Source organism: Miscanthus floridulus, chromosome 6 (genome assembly GCF_019320115.1).
Source record: "Miscanthus floridulus cultivar M001 chromosome 6, ASM1932011v1, whole genome shotgun sequence".
Classification (NCBI taxonomy): Eukaryota; Viridiplantae; Streptophyta; class Magnoliopsida; order Poales; family Poaceae; genus Miscanthus; species Miscanthus floridulus.
The window spans coordinates 100,950,553-100,970,278 of NC_089585.1; the positions used below are offsets into that span (position 1 = coordinate 100,950,553).

Consider the following 19,726-nt stretch of genomic DNA (forward strand, 5'->3'; position numbering starts at 1 on the left):
GCTGACCACGCCAGCGCCGCTGCCGCCCCCCGTGCCACACCGCTGGAGGAGGAGAAAGAGAGGAGAGGAGGAGAGGAGGATGAAGGAGGAAGAGGAGGAGGAGGAAGGAGGAAGGAGGAGGAGGCCATCGTGCTGTTCATATATATGTGCATGTCGGCCATCGTGCTGTTGGTTTTCTTGTAGGTTTTGGAAACTTAACCGTGCAGGGGAGGTGCTGCCGAAATTTTATATTGACAGTTTTATGTTTCTTTTTTTGCAGAGAAGAGCCCGTCGAAGCGGAGCCAGAGTACCTCGGTGACCCCGATCGCCTTCCTCGCTGCTGTGGGTCTGCCTGCACCGCGTCGTCTCGCCACTGCACCGACCCACCATGGTCCCGCTAGCCTGACTCTACCGCCACCCTAGGTATAACCCCTTTTTCTATATCATGGTTGTAGATCACGTAACCTAGTTAGGCGTCTCCCGTTCGAAAGAGATACAGTTGGAAATATGCAGATATTTGCATATCTAAAACCGTATATGTTTCGAATTGTCCATGTTTTTTGGATAGCCCGCGGATGCGTAGGTGGGGTTAGGTGGGGTTAGTTTCCATGGTCTGCTCTGAACCGAGACCGGCATCATCTCCCTGTTGTTCTCCGGATACACACTCTCCCTGATAGGACGTGTATTTGGAGAACAGCAGGGAGGTGCTACCGAAATTCTGTCTCGGATAGGAGTAGAGCATGGAAACTAACCTCATCTATAGGTCCTCGCATGGTATTAGGACCTATCATCACCTATTAGATAGTAGGAATGTCATGTAGATGCAATTGATGTTTATATTACTCATTGCTATAATTGTTAGAGGATGGAGGACCGTGAGTAGATGTACACGGGCCGCGCAAGTTAGGGTCAGGTCACTAATAAATGGATCGACAAGACCGATGCTTTCTTAGAACAGACATTTGGCGTGGCTGCTAAAGGAGCGAGTAAAATTTGCTGTCTCTGCAACAAATGTGCAAACAGGAAAAGACAAACGAAGAAGGTCATGGGGGAATATCTTTGGAAGAATGGATTTACGGCAAACTATACTCGGTGGGTCTACCATGGTAAAGCCAATCGTATGAGAGAGGAGGTGGTGAGACCACGCGTCGAGGATTATGATGCTAATGCCGGGGTAGCAGACATGTTAAATGACTATCACGAGGCACAGTTCACTGAAGGACGTACGGAGGAGGAGCCAGAGGCAACCGCAAAGGTGTTCTACGACATGTTTGCCGCGGCACAGAAACCTCTTCATGGCTAGACAAAGATTTCTCAACTGGATGCCATTGGACGTATAATGGCATTAAAGTCCCAATATAGCCTGAGTCGAGACGCCTTCGATGGTATGTTGACAGTTATTGGTACCCTGCTTTCAGAGGGTCACCTTCTGCCAAAGAGCATGCACGAGTCACAGAAACTCCTTCGTGCACTTAAGATGCCGTATGAGCAGATACATGCTTGCCCGAAGGGGTGCGTCCTATTTAGGAAAGAATACGTGGAAGCAAAGTACTGTCCAAAGTGTAAATCCTCTAGGTTCCTAGAGGTAGATTCTGGTGATGGCTAGAAGAGGTAGCTTCACATTTCCATGACAATCCTACGACACCTTCCATTCATACCAGGATCCAATGGCTATACATGAGCAAGGAATCCGCGAAACAGATGACATGGCACAAAAATGGCAAATGATATAATCCTGATAGGATGGTACATGCATCCGATAGTGAAGCATGGACCCACTTTGATGACATTCATCATGAGAAAGCTAAAGAGGCTCGTAATGTACGTGTTGCGCTGGCAATAGATGGGTTCAATCCTTATAGAATGATGGCTGCCCCATACACATGTTGGCCCATGTTCGTTATCCCCCTCAATCTTCCCCCCGGCGTATGCTTTCAACGATAGAACGTATTCTTGTCGTTGATAATTCCTGAACACCTGGGGAATAATATGGGTGTGTTCATGGAGCCTATGATTGATGAATTGGTCCATGCTTAGGAGGAAGGGGTATGGACATACGACCGAGCTACAAAGAAAAACTTCAAAATGCATGTTTGGTACCACTACTCCCTGCATGACTTCTTGGCGTATGGGATATTCTGCACCTGGTGTGTTCATGGGAAGTTCCCATGCCCAGTATGCAAGGAAGGTCTGAGGTTCATTTGGTTGTAGAAGGGTGGCAAGTATTCATCGTTAGACAAATATCGGCAATTCCTCCCTCTTGACCATGTATTCAGACGAGACATCAAGAACTTTACGAAATGTGTCGTAGTGATAGACCCTGCACCACCGATAATGACTGGTGCCGCGGTTCGTGAATAGATAGATGGTCTCATGGTCAATCCAAAAGGTGGTTTTGTGGGATATGGTGAGCAACATATATGGACTCATAAGTCAGGCTTGACTCGGCTCCCCTATTTTGATGACCTTCTCCTTCCACACAACATTGATGTAATGCACACTAAAAAGAATATCGTCGAGGCACTTTGGGCAACAATCATGGACATTCCTGACAAGTCAAAGGACAACATTAAGGCTAGAGTGGATCTGGCAACGTTATGCAATAGACCAAACCAACATATGAAGCCTCCTAGTTGTGGCAAGACATAGGGAAGGCCTAAGGCCGATTTTGTCTTGAGCAAGCCCCAAGGGAGGGAAGTACTAGAATGGATCCAGATGTTAATGTTGCCTGATGGGTATGCAACTAATCTAAGGAGGGGAGTGAACTTATCTACTATGCAAGTCTTAGGGATGAAGAGTCATGACTACCACATATGGATTGAGCGGCTTCTTCCGGCGATGGTTCGAGGCTATGTCCCTGAGCATGCCTGGCTAGTGCTGGCAGAGTTGAGCTATTTCTTTCGCCAGTTTTGTGCCAAGGAGTTATCTTGGACCATGATTGCTGACTTAGAAAGAATGGCACATGTGTTGCTCTGTAAGTTGAAGAAGATCTTTCCACCTGGCTTCTTCAATCCGATGCAGCATTTGATTTTGCACCTCCTATATGAGGCACGAATGGGGGGGGCCCGTGCAGGGCCGTTGGTGCTATCCAATCTAGAGATGTCTAAAGGTTCTTCAAAAGAAATGTAGAAATAAATGCAAAATCGAGGCTTCCATTGCAGAGGCATACATTCTAGAGAAGGTGGCGAACTTCAAAACAACATACTATGGTGACAACCTCCCTAGCGTGCATAATCCACCCCCTCTTTACAATGCTGGCGAAAATGAATCGAACCTCAGCCTTTTCCGAGGGCAACTCGGAAGCACAAGTGCATCGACCCCCAAGACCTTGAATCATAAAGAGTGGCGCCATATCATGCTATACGTGTTGACCAACTTTGACGAAGTGGAGCCGTACATGCAGTAAGTTCTCAGCGAACTTGTTAAATACGCCATCACTATTCTGCATCCAACCCCCTTGTTTCTCGTTGGTATAGGGAATTTCTTCATGAATTCTGGCGTCAATCAAGGGATCCTACCCTGCAGCAGCTAGATACCCTTCTTAGATAGGGTGCGGGAAATGGAATGCCCAATTTCATTTCTTGGTTCAAACGGAAGGTACCGTCCAATTTAGCTCGTACTTAGTTTGACATTCCAAGTTGCTCGTACATGCGAATATATAATGATGTATCCTGCTTGAGCTTGTAGGTTATTTTCCGGTTATGACGTGAATAGATGCGTCTATGCGTGCCGAGTTGAGACAGGTTGTCGATGGCTTTGCCTATAGGGTCAGGTCATTTTCCGGTTATGACGTGAATGGATATCGCTTTCGCACAACAAGCTACGAGCAGAGTCGGCCCAATCGAAGAACCACAAGTTCTAGAGTTTTTACGCCCTGCGTTGATGAGATCGAGTATTATGGAAGAATTGAAGAAATATACGAACTCAAGTTTCATGGTTCCAAACCTTTTAATCCCGTCATATTTAAATGCCATTGGTTTGATCCTGAAGTAATGAGACAGACATATTCTAATCTTGGGCTAGTTGAAATTCGATAGTATTCTGTCTTACCAGGAGATGATGTCTATATTGTGGCCCAACAGGCCACGCAAGTTTATTATCTCCCATATGCGTGTCAAACCAAAAGGCATCTTAAGGATTGGGATATTGTGCACAGGGTATCGCCACACAGTAAAGTGCCTATCCCAAATGATGAAGATTACAACTTAGACCTAAACACATATGACGGAGAGTTCTTTCAAGAAGAGGGACTAAAAGGGAGGTTTGAGATAGACTTAACCAAAACAATCGAAATGGAAGTAGACAATGAAACGGTTATTGAAGAGGACGCTGGAGATGAGTTGCAAAATGTGAAGGACTTACAAATGCTTGAGCGATTACATTTAGACAATGACAATGACAATGACAACATTGCTCATTCGGATAGTGTTGATTATTTTGACATGATTGATAGTGATGATGAGACTTATGATCTAGCTAATCCTGATCATGAAGATTATTTCTAATACATGTAATACTATGTTATTTTGTAATTATGTTTTGTTTATTTTGCATCTCTTTCTAAGTACTTCTTGTTTATCTGTGCTTATTGATTTACTCTTTTTAATTGCAGGTGATTGAACAAAGATGGTGGGCGGTGGGATGAGGAAGCTAGTGTCTTTGTAGCGAAGGACAAGGACCGCTACACCAGAGGAGAGTAGGAGGAGGAGCAGCCGCAGGAGGGAGTTGTCGCCTACTGCCCCGTCACGTGAGGAGGAGGAGGAGGAGCATGTGCCCTAGGAGGATGCCGAGAAGCGCAGGAGGACGCGCAGGAGGACGACGAGGAGGAGGCGACAGCAGGGGGTTTCGCTTCCTCTAGTTCATCGAGCGTCTACTTGCGAGGTCCCACGAGCCTCCCTTAGCGACCGATACCTCGTGAGAGACGCCCGCTGATTCGACCCGAGGGGGAAAAGTAAGTAACTTTAGATGTTATCACTACTTTATATGATATGTTGAAAATCAAAATAGAAACTAATAATTTTTCATAATCACTTGGGTAGGAACTAGACGATTGTGGCGAGTGGAGGTACTCACACATGCCAAGTCAATGGCATCCTCGGTCTTCTATGCAAGGAGCACTTCCCTGGCCTACTTGAGTACGCCGGAGTGACGGGGCCGGCCTACTTGTTTGACCACTACGCCGCCGCCCCCGATGCTGCAGATCGGGCCCGTAGGGTATTCAACAACAAGGCAGAGCGGGTGAAGCAAGAGCTATGGGTAAGTCTTTCTCGCACTACATTGCTCAATACATCGCATTCATTGGACATTCTTGAAATAATGAATGGATACATTGTGTTTGCATGCATGATTTCTTTAGATGCCAGGACTGACATGAGGCTAGGGCGGATGCGGTGGCTACCAAATGCTGCAAAAAACTCGTCATGGACATGCATTACGAGGCACGCATCCAGGCCGTCGTAACTTACCACGGGACCGTCCTTGGAATAAAGGCCACCAAAAGGGACACAAGAACCATGACGCTGACCCAGGACCAGTACTTGCAGGTAAATACAGAACATTAATACTGATTCCTTTTGAGATTAAGTAGGCTTAATTTCATCTTCTGATATGTCATGTACTTGATGGCATGTAGATGATTCCTTATTGGTACGCCACGCATCCCCAGTGTTGGGTACAGATGGTGGACAAGTGATGCTCACACGAGTGGGAGGAGACGCACAACTTATGCCGGGAGCGGCGTTTGATGATGCCAGGTGTAGCACACCGTCAAGGCAGCCGCAGCCTCAGTGGATACGCAAAACATGGGTACGCGAATTTATTTATTTATTCTAACGCTCAATTCTGCATGATTTCTAATCATCTTACTGTTTTTCTCGCAGTCGGCGTCACATGGTGGCCAGCCTTGCTCCATCTTCAAGGCATTTGCTATGGCCCACAAGGGCAAGGCGACGTCCGACGTCGACTACAACCCGGAGGACGGGTCCGAGGCGTACAGCAATGCGACCGTCCACAACCGCCTCAGTGAGTACACATCGATGGCAAGGGAGGTCCATGGGCTAGAGTACGATCCGAACACCGAGGACCTTGATGGAGAAGTCATCATGAGGGTGGGAGGAGGCAAGAAGCATGGACGGTACTAGATTGGCGACGGCGCAATCGACTTAGCCGCTACTCCCAGTCTCTCCCAGATTCGAGCAAGCAGCATGAGCACGAGCCCTGCCATACGACCTCGGCAGGACACTTCACACCACCGAGTGGAGGCACTCGAGGTTATTCCTGGTTTATTCGTCAGTTCATTGGTTTTTTTATACCTTTCCTTTGCATTATTGTAATATTGGGGATGAATATATTGTAGGCCCAGCTGGAACAAGAGAGGAGGATACGGGAGCAGATGCAGGTGAAGATGGAGAGGGTGGAGGCCGAGTGGAAGGCCGAGCAGCGGAGGATGGTGGAGATTCTTCAGTACATGCAAAGTCTTGGCGCCGCTATGGGTGTAGTTCCGCCACCTTCGCTATTCGCTCCACCTCCACCTCCACCTCCTCACTATTCTACTCCTGTGAGTATAAATGTTTTAGTTTGTATGTTCATGCTTACAGTCAAACCTAGTGGAGTATGAAAGTTTTATTCATGTATGGTATATATTTATCTTGTCTCACACATACAATCTCTTCTTCTTTGTGCAGAATCAATCGGCGGCATCGAACGATCCTCATGCTTCAGCGAATCCTTCACCAAATCAGTCTTATTGGTCATCTGGTTAAGATTCTTGTGGTTGTTAATGATACTTCTATTTGCAATTGTGGTTGTAGATGATGGAGCACTTGAATTACTTGTGAACTTATTTGTGATATATTGTGAGACACGTGACATTTGTGATATATATGTGACGTTTGTGATATATATGTGGTGTTGGTAATATATATGTGCTGTTGATGATATATATGTGATGTTGGTGATGTTTGTTATATATATCTTCTGTTTGTTTGGATGGGATGTAAAAAACAAATAAAAAAGGATGTTTTCAGTCACTTTGCCGAGTGCAATGGCCATGACACTCGGCAAAGTGACTACCTGGGAACATGCTTTGCCGAGTGCAAAGGCCATTGCACTCGGCAAACATCACAGATTTGCCGAGTGCCACGGGCCAAGGCACTCGGCAAAGGTCTCCTGTTTGCCGAGTGTCTTGACAGGACACTCGACAAATAGGCTACCTTTGCCGAGTGTCTTACCGGTGGCACTCGGACACAGTGGCCACCTTTGCCGAGTGTCTGAGTCAACGGCGCTCGGCAAAGCGGCGACCTTTGCCGAGTGCTTGACCTTGACACTCGGCAAAGCCGCCGTCACGGTGGTGCTCGCCGTCACGGTGACTTTTCTTTACCGAGTGTCAGATTAGCACTCGGACAAAGGCTTTGTCGAGTGCCCGATAAAGTGCACTCGGCAAAGAAGGTCTTTGCCGATAAACTGTTTACCGAGCGCTCTTTGCCGAGTGTAACACTCGGCAAAAGATTTGCTGAGTGTATATTGGCCTTTGTCGAGTGCCTGAGGCACTCGGCAAAGAAGCTGAATCCGGTAGTGATTAATGAGTTTGGCATTGTTCGCAGGTATGAATGGAACGAAGGCATACCTTATGTGTTTGCCAATAATGGGTAGAATAACCTACAAAATAAATCTAACGTTAGTACAGAAAAATGCAACTTTCGTTGGAGTCCTCCAATAACTTCTTTAATTAGATCTATCCAAATATTATCATACTTCATTATATATTTCTCGCTAGTAAAAAATAAAGAGTGATTAACTCTTTAGAGTGCGCATAAGATATAGAAAATCTACTGGAGGGTGAAAAGATTGAGAAAGTGATGATTTTCCAAATGATTTTCTAAATGATGATTTAGAACGTGAGTTTAAGAAAGACACATAAAAAAAACTCCTCGGTGGGTTGTACTGTCCATGCTTAGAAGATCTTCATCAACTAGAATTGCATTTCTTAGTCCCGAAAACACCTATATATTCTGAAAGTGATTATAGTAAACATAAACATAAGCCTATTATAAACGCACTGAAGCTCCCCATGGCAAATGCACAACAGATCGAGCATTGCACACTAGCAAGAGATACACATAAACATACATGTATGTAATGTACCATGCTTGCACTGCGTGTTTTCGTCAATGCATACATGCAAGCGGCCTGGTGGCGTCTAGGGCTGCTCCTTGATGGTGGCTGCCAGGTCGAGGCAGTTGCTGACGAGGCGGCTGATGTGGCGCTGCGCCCCGGGTATGGGCGATTGGAGCTCCGGCCGCTCCTCGAAGGTGTCCTCGCAGTCGGTGGAGTAGGTGGCCGCCGCGGACAGCTCCGTCATGAGGTCCGCGTTGCTGCCGCCGTTCTTGAGCGTGTCCCGCGAGGTATTGATGGAGTCCACCAGCGACGCGTAGCTCTCCTTGCACGTCTCCAGCGACGACATCATAGGGTTACCCTGGGAGCCGCCCGACTTTATCGCCTCGTCCAGCTTCGTCTCCGCCATCGCCGCCTTCACCGCTGTGATCCGCAGGGACGCGTCCAGCAGTTGCTCCGGCGTCGTCACCCCGGGCAGCGTCGTCATCGTGGTGCACAACGTCTTGTAGTGCATCTGCACGCACATGCCATGCGTTGCGTGTGCATGCACATTTGTAAGTCTTCATTCAGGAAGAAATCAAGCCCCTACGTACCGCACTGCAATTCGTCTATACTACGCAACAAATCAAATTCATGCCTGCATGCATGTGCTACCTGTTGGCATAACGCTACGAGTTCATCGTGGCCGGTGGTGCCGATCAGGCGACGGCCGTCGTCGTCATCGGCGGGAGATGGGCCGGCGGCTTCGAGGTCGGGGCCGACGACGGGGCCGACGATGGGGTGGACCACGCGGGCATCAACGGACTTGTTCGTAGACGCCGCCAAGGCGGCGACGAGAATCAGAGCAGCGAGGTATCGGAACATTGCGTGGTCCTTTCGGATTTGGAATGACCGCGAGGTTAACAAGAGAGACAAGGGCGTGAAATGGCTATAAATGGACGTCATTCGTATCCCAAAATTTGTGCTGCTGCTAAAGAGGTCGATCGGGAGTTGACTGCAGGCAAAAATTGGCCATAAGTTTTTCCGGGTTGCCATGGTTGGTTAGCCTTCATTGTAGGTCGCCTACTCCGTACCCTTGCAGTTTTAATCATGACGAACTACCAAATTTTAAGAAAATATATAGATAACAAAACTTGTGTTTGCAAAAATAAAATTAACTTCAGAAATAACGTTAACCACATTTGAGCATCTCCAAAAGTCTTTCTTAAACTCACTCTTTAAATTATTATTAGTTGGAGAGTTATATGAACAAAAATCGCTCTTTATATCTTTTCACAGTCCAACAATTTTTTCGTATCTTGTGTGCACCCTAGAGAGCCAGCCCGCTCTCTATCTTTGGTTAGCAGTAAATCCGAAATAGTGGATGACAATATTCGGATATCTAATTAAAGAATTCGTTGGGATATATTTTTCATCAAAATCTATATTCCCATTCCCGTCAATTAGGAAGGATATAAGCTCTTGGAGTTGCTCATATATCCTTTTCTACTGAGTCAAAGTCGTGTGATGCAAAATTATTTTTATCGACTTTCCTTCACATGTATGATATTTGCTATATTAGTTCAATGAGAAATGGCGGTAATTTCCTTTCTTAGCTTGGACTCCAAGAGGACCTAAACTACTCCCTTCCTTCTTTTTTACATATAACATTAGTTTTATTTGAAGTCAAACATTACTATATTAGACCATCTATTTCAAAAAAAATCCTTATAATTTTATAACATATGAATTATACTATAAAAGTATTTTTCATAATGAATCTAAAACATAACTCTTATGTCATGAACCTATATAATTTTTTTAGAAATTGTCATAGATCCCAAAATTTCTTGTAGTGAATTATGAGCTACGGACCCACATGTCAGTTCCACGCTGAAGCGTCACGTCAGCTAATTAATGGACTATGACATGGTTGTTTTGGACCGAGATGGTATACTTAAATAGTATTGGAACCTAGATATGCAATTTTATGGTTTGGGGACCTAGATAAGAATCGCGTAATAGTTTATGGACTGCCAATGTAATTTACTAAAAAAATCTACTTTTTTAATAATTCAATTGGTGCTTACGGGATCGGTTGTAAACCTTTTTTACAAGTAGGAGTTCCATTTAGCTCAAGCTTAGAGCATCTCCAAGAGATTTTGTTGAACTCACTCTCTATAAATCATTATTTGGAGAGCTATTTAAATAAAAATCACTCTCTATACCTTCCACCCTCCAATAATTTTTTCTATATCTTATGTGCACTTTAGAGATATTTGACTAGCGAGAAATCTGGAATAGAGAATGACAATATTTAAGGATCTATTTAAACAAGCTATTAAAGGTTATTTTTTCTATCAAAATCTATATTCCTAACGATAAGGAAGGATATAGAGAGGCTCTCGAAGTTGCTCTTATTCATGACTAGCCAATCAATGGTATACATGTGTAAGATGGGAGGTTAGTTCTACTGTGTTTAAATACACAGCAGCTGGCTATGGTCCCGTTCGCGTGCCCTTAAATCCGGCTTGATCCGCTTCTTTTTTCATTCAGAATAGTATTTTCCTCTCACAAATTCCTCAGGTTCATCCAGATTCCACCAGAATTCCTCCCAGCGAGGCACCTTAGCCAGCTGCTGTGTATTTAAACATATATTTATTTTAAGATATCATCTTAATTACTTGAGGCAGCTGCAAGATTCCAACACAAATAAAATACAAAGAACAAAACTAAAGTCGTATCAAAGTGGACAGATAAAATATTGCTGAAACGGAATCATGAATCTTTGTAGGTCAGAGCAAGGATAACACCATCGTATCTGGACTTAACTATAACTTTATAATGACGTAATAGTGACACACATCTGGGAGCAGAGGGATTGGCTTCCGCAGCTGGCCACCGAACCGAATCGCCACGTCCAGCTGCTGGGGTCACCGGTATGGTGGAGTTGAAGGCCAGGGCCATCCCGTCACGTCCATAAAAAAGACTAGTGGTAACAACTAGCGACCAATTGGATACCATCGATCGAGACAGAGGTTGACATTTTGGCATGAACAAGTTGGCAGCTATCTTATGCATCACATCCAGAGAGAAAACTTGGTACAAGACGTACGGCCAGGAAAGTATCAGCTCTGAACTAATAATTTCAGTCTGAACTACTCCATCCGTTCTAAATTATAAGTCGTTTTGACTTTTTTGGTTCATCCATTTTGCTATGTATCTAGACATTATTATATCCAGATGCATAGCAAAATGAAAAAAAAATCAAAGCGACTTATAATTTGGAACGGATAGACTAGTATTGTACTAGTCTCGAAAAGAACTGATAGAGCCGCATATTCTCGCAAGATGTTTACTCCTTTAGATTAGAAATGACAAAGGCAGTTTGGCCACTGTGTGTTGAACTTGAACCAGGGCAATCAGAACCGTCAGTTGTGCTTGCACTCCTTTCAATTTGGTTTTGATTGGGGAGCTCTTTAGTCTTGTCTTTATACGAATGCGTTACCATTTTGCATGCATTTGATTCTGTGATAATGCCCTAATAATGCATATTGTCTGCTTCCGTACTTCTGTGCTATAAGATGTGAAGAACAATGTAGTGAAGTACTGCGAGCAAGTACGGAGAAACAACAACATATTTCATATGACGAACTTGCATGTTTGATTGCCTACCAGTTGGCTACCTGGCTGTTAACATACAGTAAGCCACAATGAAATCTTTAATGCAATACCATACTGTCCTGGTTGCAACTGCGCTTACACACACTATGCGGAGCTCAATGTCTTCCTAGATCATGACAAGAGCAGGCCATCGTCAAGCTGCAAACAGTTCCATCAAAAATGGTGTTCTTGCCCCTTATACAGATGTGCAATTGTGATTTTGCCCTCGTTTTTCTAACTTTGTGATTTTGCCCTTAACTGTTCACAGGTCAACGCGAATTTGCCCCTGTTTTTACCGTTGACCAGGGGCAAAATCGCGTTGACCTATGAACAGTTAAGGGCAAAATCACAAAGTTAGAAAAACAAAAGCAAAATCACAATTTCACAACAAAATAGGGGTAAGAACACAGCAGCCCTTTCTTGTTTTAGTACTTCCCCATTGCAAAAGGCCAAGGTGGTACTGTGAGATCCCAAAGTCAGATTGAGAATCCTCCATGTTCTGACGAAAACCCACAGTACGCGGGGCTGGCACAGGTATTACTTTAGCATTAGGCTGCTAGTTGCTGCAAGTACAAAATAATCTCAATCTAGTAGTTGCCCTATCAAAGAGCTTGGGTGGATCCATTTCATAGAATCTTATAAGAAACTAAGTTCATGGACTACAAGTTTTCCTGTTTATATTATACACATATAGTCTTCCAATAGTTCAGAGCGCTCTTTTTGTTGTTCCAAGCAAAGCTGAAGTCAATGCTTCCACAGCAACTATCCTGGAAAATGTACATCCTAGCAAACCTCATTTATCTTAAGACAACAAAGGTTAGCAATTTTCAGGATGGTTTGATACATAATCAATTTGGATTCTGGAATTGTTTAAAGAAAAGAGGAAATTGCAAGGGGATCCCCTTGTCATTTTTCCTAATAACGAGTTTTTGGCTAGCCTAACCTTTCGCCTTTTCTTAGAGCTGAAGCACCTAGTTTTGATATGTTCTCATGTATTCATGCTATGTGAGTGACTTTCTTAAAAATTCAAAAGGCATCTATCATCCAACTGCAATCTGTCCCAACAGAATTAAATTCACCAACACTTCAACCCTTCGCTCAGTAGTTTTGCCCTTTGAGAACCCAGAGGTCACGTGTATTCATTAGACAAAACTATAAAATGTCATCTTGCATGTGTACAGATAGAGAGAGTTAGTTGGTTTTTGTGACATACATATTGTCGGCGACCAATACTAAGGTACCTGAAGAGGAGGAGCTAATGGCCATCGATTTATCCAAGCAGTCAAGAGCGTGAGTACAGCTCCAACCGACCCCAGGTGCGCGAGCTCCGCCTTGTCCGACCTCTGGGGGAGGGCTCCGCCTCTCCCGACCCCAAGGCCGTGAGCTCCGCCTTGCCCGACCCCAAGGTCGCAGGCTCCGCATCGTCCGACCTCTGGGGGAGGGCTCCGCCTCGCCCGACTCCGAGGCCGCAGGCTCCGTCTCGCCCGACCCTAAGGTCGCGGGCTTCGTCTCGCCCGACCTCAAGGCCGCGGGCTCTGTCTTGCCCGACCTTAAGGTCGCGGGCTTCGTCTCGCCCGACCTCAAGGTCGCGGGCTCCGCCTCGCCCGACCCTGAGGCCGTGGGCTCTGTCTCGCCCGACCTTAAGGTCGCGGGCTCCGCTTCGCTCGACCTCAAGGCCACGGGCTCTGCCTCGCCCGACCTCGAGGCTGCGGGCTCCACCTCGCCTGACCCCAAGGCCGACACTTGGGTTTGCACTCTGCCTCGCGTGACCCCTCCGGTGCGGGCTCCATCTCGCCCGACGGGGTCCATACCACCGCCAACCACTCCAGGTCTAGGCGTATGGGTCTAGGTCAAAACTCTGACACCAAGAAAGAGACCAGCACGACCCGATGTAACCCGTGGTCATGACAGGCCATACCTAAGGATTCACATCAAGAACAGCGTCAGACGTGCCGGTGTTGTTCTGCCTAACCCTCGTACGAACGCTGACAGGCGCGTCAGTTCACCATGACGCCCGCCGGGACGGAATGGTATGCCATGACCGGCAGACGACGCCTGCGCATGGCGTCAGTGACGAACAGGGCCGCGACTTGGAGCCATCCTTATTGAATTCTACAGGATCGGCGGGACCCGCATGAAGGAGAAGAAGGACCTGGCGGTCCTAGCAGCCTTTCTCTCTCTCTCATTCTTCTCCTTTTCCTCCATTGTAACCCGCGCTTTCCTTTGGTCTATAAAAGGAAAAGCAGGGTGCCCCATGAAAAGGATCGATCCATCGACAGATCGAGCCAGATCCGCACAAGATCAGAACACGAGATAAACACACAAGAACACGACACGAACACACGCTGAGCAGCGGTCGAGCTCTCGGCACCCGTTTACTCCTTCCACCAGAGACTTGGGATCCTTTCTCTCTCTCGTCCGTTTGTAACCCCTACTACAAACTTTCAGTGCTAGTAACACGAGCAATAGCGACAAACTGGACGTAGGGACTTTCTGTCCGAACCAGTATAAATCTCATGTCCTCTAAGCACACCATCCGAGCTAGATGTGCAATACTAGAAATTTACTTGTCGGTGGTAACTCGAAAGACTGACACATATGCTAAGATTTATCATGTTTGTCTTGTTGCATCTAGCTATGAACCTGGGGGTGATTTGCAAAAATGGGACTCGAAACATCGGTCGTTTGTAAATTTAACACTGGACCCACATTCATAGACACAGTTGGACCCACTTATCATCCACCCGAGTGTCATCAATAATCAAGGAGTCAATCTTTCAATTGTCATTTTTGCAATTTTTTCGAACCTGGGCATTGTTTTATCCAAACTCTTGAAAGTTTTCTAGCTATTGTCCATGCATTGTTGCAATTATACACGTAGTTTCCAACCCGTGGTAAAGGATCTCCAACTGTTTATGTGGAATATTTTCATTTTGTGAAGCATTATCCCTGCAGAATTTCCATCTTGCTGAAAACCATATGCTGCCGTCCCCTTTTCTTTTCTTTTCTTTTCTTTTTATGCTAAGCATATGCTACTGCCTTTTGGCTAGCATAATCTTAGCTGTAGTAGGTCCATAAAGCCACTTAGTTTGATTTTTTCAAATGTATCATTGGTGTGACCAATAGCTTAACATCTTAATTTGCCCCTCCCATCCACTTGTGTGGTTTCCTTCATTTTTATTAAGATGTCATTTGGACGCAAACACCTGTTTCTAGCGAAACAGCGGGTAGCTCCATTTCCAAGATTTGACAAGGCCTAGTTTAGTTGCCGAAAATTTTGGCAAAATGACACTGTAGCATTTTTGTTGTTATTTGGCAATTAGTGTCCAATCATAGTCTAATTAGGCTTAAAAGATTCATCTCGTGGATTTCGTCTAAACTGTGTAATTAGTTTTATTTTTTATTTATATTTAATGCTTCATGCATGCGTCCAAAGATTCGATGTGACGGGAAATCTTGAAAAATTTAGCGTTTTAGAGGAGAACTAAACAGGCCCCAAGTAAAAAGCAACAGTACAAGTAATGTGCATGACAGAGAGACACGCCGGATGTATGCAGCACAACAGCATCCGTCGCATTGTGTTAGAATTTGAAATCCTGCTCCAAAAGTTCCTCGAAAAGCACTCTCTTTGCTAAAAAAAAAAGAAGAAGGCTCATGCTTCCTGTGCGATGGTACTTGAGCTGGGTGCAGCCGTACCTAGAGCATCTGCAAGGTATTTCTTAAATTCACTCTCTAAATCTTTAATTAGAGAATCATTTAAATAAAAATCGCTCTCCACGTTTTTTTTTCACTCTTTGACAGTTCCTTTATATCTTGTACGCATTTTAGAGAACTAGACCCTCTATCGATCTTTGGCCAGCAAAAATTAGGAATGGAAGGTGCCAATATTGGAGATATAAGAGCATCTCCAACTCTCCAAAAGACTTTGTTAAACACACTGTCTAAATCATCATTTAGAGAGCCATTTGAATAAAAATTGCTCTCTGTATTTTTCACCCCCAACCAACTTTTCTATATCTTGTGTGCTCTCTAGAGAGCCAATCCTACTCTCCATCTTTGACTACCAAGAAATCTAGAATAGAGGATGCCAATATTTAGAAATCTATTTAAACAAGTATTGGAGGACAATTTTTTCATCAAAATCTCTATTACTACCAATAAAGAAGGATATATAGAGACTATTGGAGTTGCTCTTAAGAGGCTATTGGAGGTGCTTTATATTTCAACACTCCCCTCAAACATAGAAATAGGAATCGTCTATGGTGCGCATTTTAGAGATCTAGCCTGCTTTAAATATTTGTCTAGTGAAAACCAGGAATAGAAAATGGCATACTCCATCCGTCCCTAAATAACTGTCGTTTTCGTTTTTCGAGAAACAACTTTGACTAAATATATATAAATAATAACATTTATGGTAAAAAAAATTAATATCAATAGATAGATCGTTGAATCTATTTTCATAATAAATTTATTTGGAGATACAAATATTGCACGTATTTTCTATAAATCTAGTCAAATTTACGGCATGGAAACAAAAAACGACAGTTATTTAGAGATGGAGGGAGTATTTGAGATATAAAGAAGCTCTTGGAGTTGTTTTATATTTTAACACTCCCCTCAAATGTAGAAATGGGAGTCGTCTGCAATTATTTTATTTAATTGCGCTCACTAGGATTTGAACTTGAAACCTCTAATTATGATGCTATATTGATCTACATGCATTGATTAGTTCAACTTATACCTTCTTCATCTCAAAATAAATCAGTTAAATTATTTTTAAGTTTGACCAACTTTATTGAAACGAGCAATAACATCTAAGATAGCAAATAAGTATATTATGGAAATATATTTCATGATGTATCTCACAATACTAATTTAGTGTCATAAATATTGATAATCTTTTCTATAAATTTAATTAAACTGAAAATAGTTTGACAAAACAACTCTACATCTACGTGTGCTCATTTAATATGGGTTTAGGACTGAGGGTATCCTATCTCAACTCACGGAATCCTAAAAGTCTTATTTGCTGGCCAATAGGATACCTAAGATCCGAGGAGTGGAGCTGTGGTAGTTCCACGGGCCAAGGAACTGACGTACTACTACGTGGCCTCTCCAAGGTCAGAGTTCAGAATCTTCGCTTTAGCCAGCCAAGCCCGCTTGTCCACCACGACAGCGACACCAACCACCTCGCTCTGCTCGCCAACAAAACAAGTCCCGCCGCGACGCCACTCCGCTGCCGTGCGCGCCCGCCGGCCTTCCACTGGATCGCTCCACCTCATGTACACAATCTTTATTGGTTTCCACGTTGCCCCCTCGCCGTCTCCAAGCATCGCGCCCCGGCCGCCGCACGCCGCAGCCGCAGCCGCAGCCGCAGCCGCTTCTTGCTGCAGTTCCAGCTAACTCTATATAAACGCCACGTACGCGCCGAAGCATCAGCACAGCCACGTACCGGCCTCCGGCGGTGAGGGAAGAGGACACTGAGTGAGAAGCAGGCGGGTGGTGACATGGCGGAGGGGGAGTTGAAGCCCGCGGCGATGCAAGTGGAGGCCGCCGAGGCGGCGTCCAAGCCGCGGTTCAGGATGCCGGTGGACTCCGACAACAAGGCCACCGAGTTCTGGCTCTCCTCCTTCGCGAGGCCGCACATGAGCGCCTTCCACCTGTCCTGGTTCTCCTTCTTCTGCTGCTTCCTCTCCACCTTCGCCGCGCCGCCGCTGCTCCCGCTCATCCGGGACACGCTCGGGCTCACGGCCACGGACATCGGCAACGCCGGGATCGCCTCCGTGTCCGGCGCGGTCTTCGCGCGTGTCGCCATGGGCACGGCGTGCGACCTGGTGGGGCCCCGCCTGGCGTCCGCGTCCATCATACTCATCACCACGCCCGCCGTGTACTGCTCCGCCATCATCGACTCGCCTTCGTCCTTCCTGCTCGTGCGCTTCTTCACGGGCTTCTCGCTGGCGTCCTTCGTGTCCACGCAGTTCTGGATGAGCTCCATGTTCTCGCCGCCCAAGGTGGGTCTCGCCAACGGCGTCGCCGGCGGGTGGGGCAACCTCGGCGGTGGTGCCGTGCAGCTCATCATGCCGCTCGTGTTCGAGGCCATCCGCAAGATCGGGAGCACGCCGTTCACGGCGTGGCGCGTGGCCTTCTTCATCCCGGGCCTGCTGCAGACGCTGTCGGCCATCGCCGTGCTGGCGTTCGGCCAGGACATGCCCGACGGCAACTACCGGAAGCTCAAGTCCGGCGACATGCACAAGGACAGCTTCGGCAACGTGTTCCGCCACGCCGTCACCAACTACCGCGCCTGGATCCTGGCGCTCACCTACGGCTACTGCTTCGGCGTGGAGCTCGCCGTGGACAACATCATCGCGCAGTACTTCTACGACCGCTTCGGCGTCAAGCTCAGCACCGCCGGCTTCATCGCCGCCAGCTTCGGGATGGCCAACATCATCTCCCGCCCCGGCGGCGGCCTCATGTCGGACTGGCTCTCCAGCCAGTTCGGCATGCGCGGCAGGCTGTGGGGGCTGTGGGTGGTGCAGACCATCGGGGGCGTCCTCTGCGTGGTGCTCGGCGCCGTCGACTACTCCTTCGGCGCGTCCGTGGCCGTCATGATACTCTTCTCCCTGTTCGTGCAGGCGGCCTGCGGGCTCACCTTTGGCATCGTGCCGTTCGTCTCCCGGAGGTCGCTGGGGCTCATCTCCGGCATGACCGGCGGCGGGGGCAACGTGGGCGCCGTGCTCACGCAGCTCATCTTCTTCCACGGATCCAAGTACAAGACGGAGACGGGGATCAAGTACATGGGGCTCATGATCATCGCGTGCACGCTGCCCATCACGCTCATCCACTTCCCGCAGTGGGGCGGCATGTTCGTGGGGCCGCAGCCCGGGGCGACGGCGGAGGACTACTACAACCGGGAGTGGACAACGCACGAGCGCGAGAAGGGGTTCAACACCGCGAGCGTACGCTTTGCGGCTAACAGCGTGCGGGAGGGGGGCCGCTCAGGGAGCCAGTCCAAGCACACTGTCCCCGTCGAGTCCTCGCCGGCCGACGTGTGAAACACACACATGCGTACGGTAGTGCCCGTATATACAATCAAAGGTCCCACGTCAGCTGATCATATGTACTGTTCCTGAATCGTGGTGTTTATTGTGCATCCGTGTGGTAATTTCTGTGTGAAGGAAAAGCCGGTGGTGAATTTCAGCAAAGCCAAAGTGATATTATAAGGGATTGTTCATTTTGCTAGGTGGTTTAAATTTTTCCTCAAATATATAAATCAACTTCATTCCAGGTCAAGATCCAATTGAAAAGGTCATTACTTATGAGTTTGTCTATCCAACAATCATGTGTTTCGGTACAAGCTAGCACATAGTTGTTGGTTGCTTACATAACACATGATTTCAAACAAAGAAGAAACCATGTGTTTTAGCATAAGCTAGCACATGGTTGTTGGTTACTTGCATAACACATGATTTCCAACAGAGAAGAAACCATGTGTTTTAGCATAAGGTAGCACACGTTTATTGCCTGCCTCTAAAACAATGGATTTTTACAGAACATGTCTAGTTAGAAGCTCCCTGGTACACGTCTCATGTACCTTGTCCCTTCAACCCAGGATGACATGTCCTTTCATTGTTGAAAATAGTCTCTTCAAGCATCACAAGGTGAGAACAAGCGCCACACATCCTGCAAGATAATCAGTTCACAGATGCATAGTTTAAGAAGCAGGTCCAAGTACAGAACAAAATGCTTCAAAGTTGGTAGCTATCAACACCCTAAACTGAATATCTATGCATTTAGCTATCAAAGCTGAACTAACCATATGCACGGAATAAAGAATATTCAGCATTTCAGCAACCATCATGTCTTTACTGGTCTAAGACAAGTAAGCGTTGGCCCTTATAAAATATTACAGAACCATTGCACTACTGAAAGTACATTTCAAGTAAGATAAAAAGGCAAGGACTCATACCTATTGTACACCATATATTCATATGTG

At 46.2% G+C, this 19,726-nt stretch overlaps 2 protein-coding genes and 1 pseudogene across 2 annotated transcripts; 2 read left to right on the plus strand and 1 right to left on the minus strand.

Annotated features, from left to right (window-relative positions):
• Window positions 1-844: 844 nt before the first annotated feature.
• On the plus strand, window positions 845-6,740 carry LOC136460913 (uncharacterized; annotated as a pseudogene).
• Window positions 6,741-7,957: 1,217 nt separating this feature from the next.
• LOC136458801 (uncharacterized) lies at window positions 7,958-8,998 on the minus strand. Its single transcript, XM_066458725.1, has 2 exons — window positions 8,746-8,998; window positions 7,958-8,605 (listed from the first exon to the last, which is right to left on the minus strand). The coding sequence occupies exons 1-2, from the start codon at window positions 8,953-8,955 to the stop codon at window positions 8,177-8,179; spliced, it is 639 nt and encodes a 212-aa protein (XP_066314822.1). The 5' UTR covers window positions 8,956-8,998; the 3' UTR covers window positions 7,958-8,176.
• A 7,976-nt stretch (window positions 8,999-16,974) lies between these two features.
• LOC136458802 (high-affinity nitrate transporter 2.3-like) lies at window positions 16,975-19,025 on the plus strand. The gene has a single exon (XM_066458726.1). The coding sequence runs from the start codon at window positions 17,241-17,243 to the stop codon at window positions 18,783-18,785; it is 1,545 nt and encodes a 514-aa protein (XP_066314823.1). The 5' UTR covers window positions 16,975-17,240; the 3' UTR covers window positions 18,786-19,025.
• Window positions 19,026-19,726: the final 701 nt, after the last annotated feature.